Raw genomic sequence first — 15,158 nt, forward strand, 5'->3', positions numbered from 1 at the left:
TTCATGACATTTTAATGATCAGTATGTATACCTTGCAGGACCTCAACTTTCTTTAGACGTCCACTATTTTTCACCATTTAGAAAATATCTGGTTCTATTTTTTTTAGGTACAAAGTGATGGACTCACCTTTGCCTACATTGAATTCCATTTTGAGTTTTGTCTATTTATTTAATATATTAGTATATATTAGTAATTCATTGCTTCCATCTACATCAACAATGTTACCTATCTTTGTGTTATGGGCAAATTTAGATATAGAACAAAGAACATAGAACATACAGTGCAGGAGGCCATTCGGCCCATCGAGTCAGCACCGACCCACTTAAACCCTCACTTCCAAACCATCCCAAAAACCCCTCCTAACCTTTTTTGGTCACTAAGGGTAATTTATCATGGCCAATCCACCTAACCTGCACGTCTTTGTACTGGGAGGAAACCTGAGCACCCGGAGGAAACCCATGCAGACACGGATATAATAATAATCTTTATTATTGTCACAAGTAGCACCACCGAAGACATTATTAAATCCGATGAATTAGTGAGGACCAAAACGTTTCTGGTGGGTCACCCACTTGTTGCATTCTGCCAACCTGGCCATTATCCCAACTCTCGAAGTCAATTTCCCCCACGGGAACCAGACCTTGACCTCATGTCGGGGAAGTTGAGCATATGTGAGTTGCTGGTTCAATCGGTCCTCCCACCAGCAGGGGGAGCCACATAGAAACAACTCTGGGAGCAGTGACGATTGGCCATTTCCACATTGTATCTGAATTGGCTGGGGAAGTGCCTGAGTTGGAAGACGATTTTGTGGGCTTCCCCATGCCCTTTCCGTTTGCAAGCGGGCAGCCAGAGGGAAGGTGAGAGCCGCAAAAATGGGATTAGCATGTGAGGGGCAGGGAGGCAGTAATGCTCAGAAATATCGCACCGGCGCTGAGCGATGGACAGATAATATGTGGATGCAGTGAAAAAAACGTGGTTTCAGATAGAGAAATGGGGCTGAGGGGGAGTGGGGGCGGGGGTGAAAGGGAACGACACCGGAGGGAGGGAGAGAAAGTTGGAGGCGCGCGGTGTAAGGGGGGGGATGTGCCTTGTGTTTGGGGGGTGCAGGGGGTGAGTGCATGCGCGAAGGGAGGGGGGGTGATCGTGCGGGAGGACGCACAGGATGGGGGTGTGGGCACGGGTTGAGTGTGGGTAAGAGGTACTCTGGGTATGGGGGGGGGGGGGGGGAGAGCTGGAACTACACATGGGGGTGGGGGAAACAGTATGAGTGGGTGGGAGTGGAACCCCGAGTAGGGTGTTGGGGTGGGAGTGGATTGGAGGGTGGGATGATGGGGTGGGTGGTAGGGATGACGTGAGGGAGTGAATGGCGATATGGCATGTGGTGTGAGGGTTGGGAGGGGGAGGGGTGGGTGTGAGGGTTGGGAGGGGGAGGGGTGGGATGGCATGGCACAAGGGTAAGGGGTGGGTGGGGGATTGGTGAGGGAGTGAGCAGGGTGTGCGTGCGGGATGGCGTGAGGGGGTGAGTGGGGGACGAGCGTGGGTGAGGCAGTGAATTGTTGGGGGGTGGGTGTAAAGAATAGGGGTGTGTGGGGTGACAGGATATTGCGCTGGGGTGTGAAGTGGGCCAGGGGTTGAGGGGTGATGCAGGAAGCAGTGTGCTGGGGAGGGGAGATCACATGGAACGGCGCACAGTAAGCGGCAGGATGCACAGGGTGAGTGAGGAAAGCGGCGGGAGACTCTGGATAAGTGGGGTGAGGGGACAGCAGGGTCAGAGAAACTGGGAATGTGCATTGGGTGGGTGGGTTGACTGGGGCCAGCATGTGGGGTGAGGGGGTAGATGGTGCGTGCGGTGATGGTGTTGACGGGGGCCGGCGTGTGGGGTGAGAGTGGGCAGGGGTCGGTGCCTGTGTCGAGGGTGGGCAGCATTCGGAGTGAGAATGTGGGCAGCACACGGGGGAGCAGGGTCGAGGGACTGCACATGGGTGATGGGTGAAGACAGCTCAAGTTGTGAGGGAGGGTGGTGAGGTGCGAGGAGGTGCGTTGAGGGTGGCATGCTGGGGATGGGATAAAGGGGTGGTGCGAGCGGGGCAGGTTGAGGGGGCGTGAGGGTGGTTGTGGGTGCAGGTCATGGGGGTGGTTGAGGGGGTATTGCATGGGAGAGGGGGGCAGGGCAAGGAGTGAGGGGACGTGCAGGGTGAGGGGTACATAGGGTGAGTGGGGGCGGGAGGCATTCGGGGCGGGGTCACGGTAAGGGACTGTGGGGATGCACGGTGAGGGGGCAGAAGGCACGTGGGGTGAGAGGGTGTTAGGGGCCGTGACAACGAGGGGTCTGGCAGGGTGAAAGGGTGAAGGGGTGTGGGATGAGGGCAGTCCGTGAGGTGAGGAAGGGCACAGCAACGATGGAGGTGAGGAAGGGGTGCAGGGGAAGCAAGGGGGTGGGGATGAGTAGTTGGGGTGGTTGGTGGGGGTGGGCAACGTGAGGGTAGGGAAGAGTGAGGGCATGGGTGTTGGGGTGGACAACATATGGGTGAGGAAAGAGCTAGATGATGAGGTGGTGGGCAACGTGTGTTCGAGGGGAGGTTGGGTGACGTGGGTTGTGGATGATGAGCGACGCAGACGGAGGGAGTGACACGGGCGGGGGGTAGGTGAGGACTTGAGGGAGCTGAGCGCGCAAGGGGGTTTGCGACAGTGAGCTGAGTAGGTAATAGGCATTGCGTGGGGTGAGGATGGACACGGGCATTGCATTGGGTGAGGGTCGGAACGAGGTGTTGCGGAGGGTGCAGGGTGAGGAAGGGTGCGAGGATTGAGAGGGGCTGAGCAGGGTGAGGGGTTTGCAGATGGTGATGCTGCTTGAGGCAGGGCGGGCAATGGGAGGAGTTGGATAGGCCATGTGTGTCGCAGCAAGGGGGCGCTACACAGCCTGATAGCCTACAGCAATTTACTGCATTAACCAGTAGCAAAAATTAGGTAGCTTGAATTCAGTCATTTTTGAGAACTACTGTTTTTTAGTCCACAAAATGCCCATGGAATTATTTTGTAATATTTACTGTTCAGATCCATTGATTACTTGGATGGGGATTAGACTGGCTGCATTGTAGTTGTGAAAGTGACTGACTTTTATTTTATTTATCTCCCTTAAACAGCTAGATTGAGCTGGGACTAACACAAGATGAGGGTCAGTAGCCCAAAAGCAGCAGCATGTCTTAAGCAGGCTGTTCCTACAGCAGCTCGACGCCGCAGGTGGAAACGCAAGGCCATGTTGGTGCTGACTGATGTATCAGGAGCCAAGCAGCTGAGCGTGCTTACACGCCGCTGTTGTTTGCTTGCGCCTTGTCGCCGGGGAGTGAAGAGATCACGCCACAGACAGAGTATAAAGAATGCTGCAACTTGGAAATGTGCAGAGGAGGTGTGCAAGGAAGATGAGATTATGCGATCAAGCGCCACTGATCAAGACGAAGAACAACATGAGGAAGAAAATAATACTGAGTCTCCTCGTAATTCAGGGAGAAAGATTAACGGTTCACATAAAAAAAGCAGGACTCAAGAAAATCAGGCTTGCACAGCTGCAGAGATTGATGGAGAGGCAATGTACCAGCATTTGTATACAGACTCATTTGCCCCCTAATGGGGTACCCAACGGTGAATCATCTCAAGATTTCATTGATGATGATGCAGTTTCCTCTGGAGCCAGTACAAGGCTGTGTCTCACTGCAGTAAACATCAGGAACGATCAGAGTATCGTCCTCATGTCTCCATCACAGGTAGGAGAAATTTATTTTCTTTTTGCAGTCTTCTTTTTCCTCCTCTGCTGAAGGTGCTGACTTTTCACTGATATGGTGTCCTTCATTGCCTTTCTCTACCTCTTCTTCCTGTGACTTTTGGAAGACAATACAATGATGGATTCCTCATTTAGAATTGAAGGTGTCCTTTTGCCATGGTTTTCACAGTGTTCCATGTTGCTGCTTTTTCTGCAGAAGTTGACGTTTCGAGGAAGATGCCGCGTGACTTGTCTGTACGGGAGTGTCCAAGTGTTAGGATTTACAATTGGACAGGGACAGCCTGCATATTGCCTGTACTCTTTACCAACACACGCTGCCATGAGCATCGAGGCACTGCCTCACTGTAAACCAGGCCGTACTAAGCGGGAGATGAAAATGGAGGTGAAGGCAGTTTTCCGACAGCGCGTACCGGCAGGTGAGGGTCTGGCATCGAGGAGAGAAACAGCCCCCTGGCAGTTAGAGATACGTCATAGGTACAACTGTACCCGTTCAGTGTTGCAGGAAATTGGTAACAGTGTGATGCCTATAGTAATTATCTGTGGTCACTGAACAATCCACATTTGGACAGACTGGGTTACCCTGCTCTGTTTTAGCTGCCTGACTTTGATTTAAATAAGTTAAATGGAAGCAAAGCATTACGAAGAAGTATTAATAGATGAAGCAAGTGGGTAAAACTGAGGCAAATGTGCCATCATCAACTTTGAGCCTGAAAAGGATAGAACAAGGTATTTTCCAGATGAAGTCCCAAACAGAGGGAAACAGTTGTTTTAGGTCGATGACCTTTCAGCAGATATTCTGGATATAAGGCCATCAAAATCATAACTTCAGCTATACAAAGCACTGGTTTGACCACACATGGAGTTCTGCGAGCAGTTTCAGCACCACACACAGGAAGGATACATTGATTTTGGGAGGGAGTGCAGTGTAAATTTAACAGAATGTTACCTGGAAGGTTAGATTACGGGGAGAGATTACACAAGCTAGGGTTCTATTCCCTGGCATATTGAAGACATGCGGTGATTTGATCAAAGTTTCCAAGATATTAGCACTGTTGCTTCACAGTTCCAGGCTCCCAAGTTTGATTCCGGCTTGGGTGACTGTCTGTGCGGAATCTGCACGTTCTCCCCGTGTCTGCGTGGGTTTCCTCCGGGTGCTCCGGTTTCCTCCCACATCCAAAGATGTGCAGGTTAGGTGGATTAGCCATGCTAAATTGCCCCTCAGTGTCCAAAAGATTAGGTGGGATTACTGGTTTTGGGGATAGGGTGGGGGGGCCTGTGCTTAAATAGGGTGCTCTTTCCAAGGGGCTGGTTGCAGACGAATAGCCACCTTCTGCACTAAATTCTATGAATACGATTTGATGGGCCGAATTACCTCAGGCTGCACTCTGATTCTGTGATTCAAGGGAACAAATTGGGTAGATGGAGAAAGGTATTCCTGCTTGTTGGGGATTCTAGGTCTTGGGGACATAGTCTGAAAATTAGAACTGAACCTTGCAGAAAATTTTGTGAACTCTTTTGCGAACAGCAATTGATGCCAGGTAAAACTGTTAATTTCAGCCAAAGGTGTTAAAGGATATGGGACAAAGGCGGATATACAGAGTAAGGTCACAAATGAACTATGACCTAATTGAATAGAGGAACAAGCTTGAACTAAATGGCCTAATCCTGTACTATTTCCTTTGACCTGCAATGTAGTAAATTGTGCAAGGGTTTTGAGTTGGTCATGAGTAAGTTATCAGAACAAGAGAAAACTGTTTGAACACTGCTTTGGCTCACATCCACACTGGTAGGGTAAATGTCTCCCACTACTGGGTATGAGGGACCTTCGCGACCCACGGCGGCCGACCTTCCCGAACCACGGCGGCCGACCTGCGCGACCCACTATTTTCTCTTACCTTGTTTATTGCTGACAAAAATGGAGGAAATGGTTTTGGCCCCCCGAACTTGAAAAAAAAAGGCTGCAACCATATTTAAAAAATGCGGCCCGCACTGCGCATCCGTGCCTGATCATCGGTGCGCATGCGCATAGTTTTGCGGGTGCGCACTGATGACCGGGCACGCATGCGCAGTGTGGCCGAATTTTTTAAATCTGTTCCTGACTATTTTGAAGGCCGCTCGCAGCCGGCATTATTAAAAGACGGCTGTTGCGCGCAGATTTGCGTGATCGGGAGCGCCGCGACGGACGGCTCCGCGACTCTCCCAACACCCGCCTGCGACCCACCCCACGTGTCGCGTCCCCGAGCTTGACAATGCCTGGTCTAGTTGATCCATGGGTGCTTATGAATCTATAGTGCAAAACTACCCTGAACACAAATCGGGCCAATTGGTCTGTACCAGTATTTATGCTCCGCATGATTGATTGCCACTAAACGCTGCCCATAGTGCCTAAGAAGGGTCTGAATGACCTTCTGTGCTGTAATCACTCTCTGTGGAGGGAGCTTTACTCTGTATCAACCCTGCTATTCCTACACAAGGGAGTGTTTTTGATCACAGTGTAGAACTGCAGAAATCTATCGTCCTTAACCTGGTCTGGTCTACATGTGACTCCAGATCGACAGCATTATGGCTGACTCTTAAATATCCTCAGGGGTGGGCAATAGATGCTGGCCCAGCCTGCAACACTCACATCCTTTGAATGAATAAAAAACAAAAAATGTCATTGCACAAGTCCAAATTGAATGCACCCTGAATTCACTGAAGTATCTGACCCTGCCCTTCAACTTTCCTGCTGAAAGTAACTGCGACATTCACTGCTGAAACCCATGGTAGCCAAGGCACTCATCACCACAAAGACAGCCATGTATTTGGAAGCTTCAGTGGCGGACATCTTGATAACTCTTTGTGCAGGATTAACACAAACTCCAACTGAGTTCTCCAAAAGAGGCAGCTTTCCCTTTTTCTTCTTTCACCGTGTATCTTTTTCCCTATCTGTCAAATGTGTGAGAGAGATAGAATTTCATGGGCCCTGGAAAGTCTGCAAGGACCTTTGGACCCCAGTGTAAACATCATTCATTTAGATCCCTCACCCACCGGCCAAGGGCTGACCCTGAGCACTGGGGCAGAAGAATGTAGGGCAGCACAGTGGCGCAGTGGATAGCACTGCTGCCTCACGGCGCCGAGGTCCCAGGTTCGATCCCGGCTCTGTGTCACTGTCCATGTGGAGTTTGCACATTCTCCCCATGTTGCATCGGTTTTGCCCCCACAACACAAATATGTGCCGTGTAGGTGGATTGGCCATGCTAAATTGCCCCTTAATTGGAAAAAAATAACTGAGTACTCTAAATTTTTTTTTTAATACGGCAAATGTAGAGGGCTACTCCCCTCCCCACTTCCCCTCGGTAGCCATTGCATTGCGCCAGGTCCCTGTTTTTGTAGAGGCGTACTGAACAATGCTAATAAAGCGGCGGCACGGTAGCACAGTGGTTAGCACTGTTGCTTCACAGCGGAGGGATCTGTGTTCGATTCCCGGCTTGGGTCACTGCCTGTGCGGAGTTTGCACGTTCTCCCGTGTCTGCGTGGGTTCCTCCGGGAGCTCCGGTTTCCTCCCACAGTCCCAAAGATGTGCAGATTAGGTGGTTTGGCCACGCTAAATTGCCCAGTAGTGCCAAAGGTTAGGTGGGTCGCGGAGTTATGGGGTAGGGTACAGATGTGGGTTTAGGTAGGGTGCTCTTTCAAGGGCCGGTGTAAATGCGATGGGCCAAATAGCCTCCTTCTGCACTGTAAATTCTATGACAACGCACGCTGGGTGTTCAAATGGCTCCCAGGAATCTGCTGCATTCTACTTCAACCTCGCTAATGAGATTTCAATCTCACCTGGGGTGGCACAGTGGCCTCATAGCGCCAGATACCTGGGTTCAATTCTGACCTCGGGTGACTGCGATTGAAGTTTGTATATTCTCGGTGGGTTTCCTCCGGTTGCTCCGGTTTCCTCCCACAGTCCAAAGGTGTGCAAGTTAGGTGGATTGGCTATGCTATATTGTCCCTAGGTGGGGTCACGGGGGTGGGAGGTGGAGATTGGGCGCCTTAGTAGGGTGCCCTTTTGGAGGGTCGGTGCAGACTCGATGAGCCAAATGGCCTCCTGCACAGGGGATTCTATGATTTTGAATATTTCTATCAAATCTTCCCAACTTTATTTTCCCTGAGGAGAACAACCCCATTTCTCCAATCTGTCAACATAACTGAAGTCCCTCATCATTCTTTTTTAAATTCTACCAATTTTCCACATTTTCACCAAAAGACAACCAACAATAACAAATACAGTGTCAATCCCCAAACAGCATCCCTTCAATATATAAATCCAAACATCACTCATATCTTCCAAATAAAACAAAACACAAAGACCAAAAGAGAATGAACGGTCATCCCATAAACAAAACCCCCCAATGTTCGATGGCATCCGATTCTTGATGCATGATAAACAATGCCCTTAAACTCAAACATCACCTTCTCAAGCGTATAAAATTCCAGCATGTCCCCCCTGCCAAACCGAGGCACAGGCGGAGAAGCTGAGCTCCACCCCATTAGGACCCGCCTCCGGGAAATCAGCGAGGTGAAGGCTAAAACATCCACTCCCGCCTGCAGCTCGGTCCGGTCCGACACGTCGAAAATGGCTTCTGGCTCCAAACTCACATCTACTACCCCCGAGGTGACCTTAAAAACCTCCCTCCAATACACCTCCAGCTTCGGGCAGGACCAAAACATGTGAACATGATTTGCCGCGCTCCTCCCACAGCGCTCACATACATCCTCCACCCCCCCTCAAAGAGTCGGCTCATCCTTGCCCTCGTGAGGTGTGCCCTATACACGACCTTCATCTGTATCAGCCTCACCCTCGTGCATGAGGTTGAGGCGTTTACCCCCAGACGCACTTCACACCACAGACTGTCTTCCATAACCTCCCCAACTCTTCCTCCCACTTGGCTTTAATTCCCTCCAAGGATACCTTATCCTCCCCCAAAATCCTCCTATAGATCGCCGACACCACCCCCCTGCCGTCAATACCTCTTCCATCAACGAGGGGGCCGGCACCATCAGGAAGTTCTGAACTTCCTTCTTGGCAAAGTCCCGGAACTGCAGGTACCTAAATACTTCCCCCTGCCCCAGTCCATATTTCTCCTCCAATTCCTCAAGCCTCGGAAAATGACCTCTCAGTGACAGGTTATTTAATTTTCTGACGCCCCTCTCCTCCCATCTCCGAAACTTCCCATACAACTTCCCTGGCTCAAACCTATGGTTCCCCTTAATCGGCATCTCTCTTGACCCCACCTACAGCTTAAAGTGCTGCCTCAACTGTGTCCAAATCTTCAGCGTTGCCACCACCACCGGACTCCCAGAATATTAACCCGGGGCCATTGGGAGCAGCATTGTTGCCAACGCCCTCAGGGTCGACCTCCTGCACAGACTCTCCTCCTAAACCACTGGGATCTTCTCTCTCCCTCTCTCTCTCTCTCTCTCTCTCTCTCTCTTCCCCCCCCCCCCCCCCCCCCCCCCCCCCAACTCCTCACCTTTTCGGCATTCGCCGCCCAATAGTAATATAATAAATTCTGGAGGCCCAACCCCCCCCTGCCTGCTGTCCTCTCTGCAGAACGTCCTTCCCAACCCTAGCTACCTCTCTCCTCCCCTCCCCCCCACAATAAACAAGGTGATCAACTTATCCACCTCCTTGAAAAACACATTCAGCAAAAAAATCGTCGGGCACTGAAGTACAAACATAAAACGCAACATCGCATTCATTTTAATCGCCTGCATCCGACCTGCCAGCGGCAGAGGGAGACTATCCCGCCCCTTGCCAGATCGGCCTTTACCCTCCCCACCAAGCAAGAAGATTGTACCTACAGGTGCCACCCCCCTCCCCCCAGTCCCGTGCCACCTGCACCCCCCAGATACCTAAAGTGGGTTACCGCCCTGCGGAATGGCAGACCCCCCTACCCCCACCCCTGGTCGGGGTACCACAAAGTATTCACTTTTTTCCAGGTTTAATTTACACCCCGAAAAGGACTCGAACATTTGGAGAAGCTCCAATATACCCCTCATCACGCGCTCGGCTCTGAGACATACGGTAATAGATCATCCACGTACAGAGACACCCTATGTTCCCGCGCCCGCCCCCCCCCCCCCCCCCCCCCCCCCCAACACTATTCCCTTCCACACCCCTGAGCTCCTCAGCGCGACAGCCAAAGGCTCAATCGATAACGCAAATAACAGAGGGGACATAGGACACTCCTGCAAGGTCCTCCAGTGCAGAGCCAAGTTCCCCAAACTCATATTGTTTGTGCGGACACTCGCCCTCGGTTCCTTATATTAATAACCTTACCCACTCCACAAATCTCGGCCCGATCCCAAGCATCTCTAGCACCGCAATCAAATATCCCACTCTACCCGATCAAATGCCTTTTCTGGGTCCAGTGCAACCACCGCCTCTATCTCCTTTCCCTCAGCCGGCATCACAGCTACATTTAGCATCCTCCTAATATTCGGGAATAGCTGCCTCCCTTTCACGAACCGTGCCTGGTCCTCCCCTATCACCTTCGGGAGGCACCCCTCCAACCTAGCCACCAGAATGTTTGCCAATATCTTTGCATCCACATTCAGTACGGATATAGGCCTGGACGACCCACACTCCCATTGGGTCCTTATCCTTCTTCAGCAACAAGGAAATTGAGGCCTCCCCAAATTCTGTGGCAACACCCGCTATCCCATCGCCTCCTCAAACATCCACACCATCAGCGGCACCAAATTGTCCTTAAATTTCTTATAATAATCCACTGAGAACCCATCCGGTCTTGCCACTTTCTCAACTGCATCCTCCCAATTGCCTCCGTTATCTCCTGTTGCCCTACCGACCCCTCCAATGTGGCCCTATCTTCCTCTACCAACAACGGATACTCCAGACCGTGCAGGAATTCCCACATCCCCCGGTACTCAGACCTATAAAATGTTTTATAGAACTTCTCAAACACCCTGTTGATCTGGTCCGGGGCCACCACCAATTTCCCCATCCTATCCCGCACCTGGACAATTTCCCTCCCCACTGCCTCCCTCCGAAGTTGGCCCCACCTTCTCCCCATACTCATAAACTGCTCCCCTCACCGCCTTCCCCGTGGACAACCGATTAAAACTAGCCTGATGCTCCCTCCTATCTAAAAGTGCTGAATCTGCAATCCCAGCGTACCTCCTGTCCACCTCCCAACATCTCATCTACAGCCTTTGCAGCTCCTCTCTCTCCTCTTTATCCACCTTAGCCATAAACGATATCACCTCCCCCCTCACCGCCGCCTCCTTGGCTCCTGCACCAAGTTCCAGTCTCTGCCCACTATCAGCTCGTACAAATCCAAGTACTGAATGGCCCCACATACTTTCCTCTCTTACCGACCAACACCAGTACCCCCAGTGCCCTGCTGTCAAACCCTGAATGAAACACTTGGCTTATCCAGTCCTCTCTGAGCCTCACCTGATCTTTCACCCTCAAATGAGTCTCCTGTAACATAGCCACATCGGCCTTTAAACTTTTTAGGTGCGCAAACACCCTCGACCTCTTCACTGATCCTCCCAACACCCTCACATTCCACGTAACTAGCCTAACCAAGGGTCTCTTTTTCACTTTTTTTCCCCCCCCCCTTTCCTATCCAGCATCATCATAACTCATAATATGGGTTTCCTCCGAGTGCCCTGGTTTCCTCCCGCAGTCCGAAGACGTGCAGGTTAGGTGGATTGGCCATGATAAATAGCCCTTAGTGTCCAAAAAGGTTAGGTGGGATAGGGTGGAAGCTTGGGCTTAAGTAGGGCGCTCTTTCCAAGTGCCGGTGCAGACACGATGGGCCGAATGGCCTCCTTCTGCACTGTAAATTTTATGAACTCTGGGCCCTGCCCATTGGATCTGACCAACCCCCTCCCATTGTTACCATCGAACCCCCCCCCCCCCCCCCCCCCCCCCCAAATCCCCCCATCCACTTCCTCTCGAAACACCTCACCCAGTATTGATTCCCCCCCACCCTCACATTTCCTAGGTCCATCGAAACCTGCTCACCAGGTTCCAATATCCGCAGTCCCACCCCCACCACACCACTAGCTGACTTTAGCTTGCTAGTGTGGGGACCCTGCCCAGGCCCCTCTTCTCCCCCTGCCCAGTTCCAGGAAAAATATCAAGAAAATACATACCCCCCTCAAACAAACCTATCCAAATAGGGGCTGTTTAGCACAGGGCTAAATCGCTGGCTTTGAAAGCAGGCCAGCAGCACGGTTCAATTCCCGTAACAGCCTCCCCGAACAGGCGCCGGAATGTGGCGACTAAGGGCTTTTCACAGTAACTTCATTTGAAACCTACTTGTGACAATACGCGATTTTCATTTCATTCAATGCAAACAGACAGACCCCAGAAAAACCGTTACGACAAAAAACAAAGACAGAAACCCCTCTTACTTTATCCAAAACAATAACTCTACCCCATTTAACCCATATAACAGCATGAAGTAAAAAATAGAATTATATACACTCTTCCAACTCCCCTCCCCTCGGTCCAAGACCAGTCCTCGGTCCCATTCCTCACTTCTGCCCCAATCCTTCCGCCTTCACAAACGTCTCCACCGTCTCGTAATAAAAGTCTCTGGAGTTGTAGGTCATGTTCAACTTCGCTAGTACACTATTCTGAACTGCACCCCACTGTTATACAGTACCGGCTTCTCTCGGCCGAAGACCGCTCGCCAGCTCCACCATTACGTCCTAGTAAATATGTACACCAACTCCAGCCCAACTGCACCTCCCGCTTCTGCTTTGCCCAACCCAGGACCTTCTTCACCTGGCACCGTTGGAAGCAAACCATCACTGCTCTTAGCGGCTCATTCGCCTTTGGTTTAGGCCTCAACGACAGATGAGCCCGATTCAGTTCGTACCGGGAGGAATCCTCTTCCTCCCCCACCAGCTCCTCCATCCCCTCGGGCAGCCCCACGATCCACAAATTTTGCCACCTCAATCTATTTTCCAAATCCTCCAATTTAGTTTGCAGCCCTTTGTTGGCTTTGACTACCCCCTGCAGCACCTCACTCATTGAGGTGAGATGCTCGCTGTGTTGCAACATAGCTTCCTCCACTCCCTTCATTTTCTCAGCCTGCTCCCGCACCTCGGCTGATGCCTTTGACATAGCCCCCTTCATCGGGGCAATCGCCTCATCCACCAACACTTTCAACGCCACCATCATCTCCTTCCTCATCACCTCCATGTGCTTTGCGAACTGCTTCTCCAGTTCCGAAGCCATCACCTCCGTCATCTTTTCTGCCATAAGCAGTGTGGCCCCACCCAGCGACCCAGCATCCGCCATCTTGCCAGCTACCAGGCTGGCTCTTTCACTAAACGGCGAACCATCACTCCCTCCCTCCTTCACGGCGGTTTTCCTCTGGTTTTTCGACATCTCCCTCCTTTATACCTTCCTGCACTCAATTGTCAAAAAATTGCCCCGGGACCGGGCATTAAACTCCCAAAAAACAAGCCTCGAGCTGGAGCCACCCAACGTGTGACTTCCTCCTCCATACCGCCACCGGAGGTCAGTCCCTCTAAATTCTAATAAATCTTTCTAATTCTAATAAATCTTTCCAGCACTCTCTTTAAAGCTGTCACATCCTTCTAGAGGGCAGTGCCCAGAATGGGAATCAACAATCTAGTTGTGACCAAATCATTGTTTTATAAAGGTTCATCATAACTTCCTTTGTACTCTATAACTAATTTCTCAACATTCTGCACTGTAAATTCTATGATTCTATGCCCTGCCATCTGCAATGATTTGTGTACGTATATCTCCAGGCCTCTCTGTTTTTGCACTCAATTTAGAATTGTAATTGTTAGTTTAACAAGCCTCACCTCTTGTGATCAAAATGAACAATTTCACACTTGAATTAAATTTCATTTGCCACATGTTTGGTCATTCCACCAGCTGACTATGTCTTGTTGAAGTCGATCACCATCCTGCTCACTTCTCACTGAGCTTCGAAGTCTTGTGTCATTGCAAATTTTGAAATTATGCCCTCTACACCCATGTCCAAATATACATGATTGCTAGGTATATAATCTGTCCTTAAGTGGAAGTGTTTGATGCAAAAGTTTAGACGCAGCTATATGTGCTGAAGTCATACTCCTAATTTCCGTGCCTCTTCATTGCAGCTTCAAGACACAGTTTGATGAAGGAAGTGACCTCTTCGTGCTCAGTTCTCCTCTTCGAGCATCTCGACACCCCAGGCACTGTTTTTCTTTCTAGCTTCCCAGAATACAGGGAAGTCTTTGCTTCACATTCGGTGAGTTATTCAGGAGATTAAGAGGCCACCCTGCACATGTTTTCTGGATTTTGTGGTGTTTGCAGGCATATGCCTGTATATGTTTGTTAAGCCTATTGGTTCAGTGGGTAAATACATAATTGTCTTTGGTGCTGCATCGTTTTCAGTCTCTGGTCTGCACTGAGTGCACTTGCTGCTGGGCTAGATGGGGTTAGAAACTAGCCAAGTCTGATCGCTAACTCAGGTTTGTAATTAAACTCAAACGCATAGGCATCACAAGTAGTATGTGCACTGACTTGGGGAGTGTTGAGCAGGGTCCGACAGGAACTAGATACCAAAACTATTTGAAAACTTATCAATTTGCTGGTGAAATTAAAATTATCCATAATGTATTGATTACTCTGACCAGAATGAGATGAATAGAGTTAAGATACAGCAAAAGATTTAGAGTGATTTAGATTGGATATGCAATTGGATGAAAAATGGTAAATGAAGTCTCGCAGTGGTTAAACAAAAAAAACTGGCATTTATATAAATCATAGAACTATGTAGCTCAGGAGTTTATTAAAGATGTCTAAAAGTGCTTTCCAGCTAATGAAGTACTTTTATTGTTTAGTTGCTGCTTAAGATGGGATGTGTAAACTATTGCACATTAGCCATAAAAATGTACATTAGTAGCATAGAAAGAACTAAAAAAATTAATTAATCACAATGAGTTTCAAATGGATCTGGATTAGCAGACTCCTTACTTTCAGTGCTGGAAATGATGGTAAAGCGATTTTTTAAAAAGCCAACCTTCAGCCAGAACATTTGATACAAGTGCATAGAGGTTCTGTTGGAATTTGATGCTTCTCAAAGATCATTAAGATACTGTGGGCAATTCTGGATATTAGAACATAGAACTGTACAGCACAGTACAGGCCCTTCGGCCCACGATGTTGTGCCGAACTAGTCTGAAACTAAGATCAAATCAACCTACTCCCAATCATTCTAGTGCACTCCATATGCCTATCCAATAACCGCTTGAAAGTTCCTAAAGTGTCCGACTCCACCACCATAGCAGGGAGTGCGTTCCACGCCCCAACCACTCTCTGAGTAAAGAACCTACCTCTGACATCCC

General features: G+C 49.9%; 1 protein-coding gene across 1 annotated transcript in view; it reads left to right on the plus strand.

Annotated features, from left to right (window-relative positions):
- Positions 1–729: 729 nt before the first annotated feature.
- Positions 730–15,158, plus strand: part of nol9 (nucleolar protein 9) — a 47,014-nt gene continuing 32,585 nt past the window's right edge. The window contains 5 exon segments of the mRNA XM_072478153.1: positions 730–858; positions 3,145–3,620; positions 3,622–3,762; positions 3,976–4,195; positions 13,929–14,059. Coding sequence (XP_072334254.1) covers positions 3,171–3,620; positions 3,622–3,762; positions 3,976–4,195; positions 13,929–14,059 — 942 coding nt within the window. The 5' untranslated portion in view covers positions 730–858; positions 3,145–3,170.

The sequence above is a fragment of the Scyliorhinus torazame genome, chromosome 16, assembly GCF_047496885.1.
Source record: "Scyliorhinus torazame isolate Kashiwa2021f chromosome 16, sScyTor2.1, whole genome shotgun sequence".
NCBI classification, from domain to species: domain Eukaryota; kingdom Metazoa; phylum Chordata; class Chondrichthyes; order Carcharhiniformes; family Scyliorhinidae; genus Scyliorhinus; species Scyliorhinus torazame.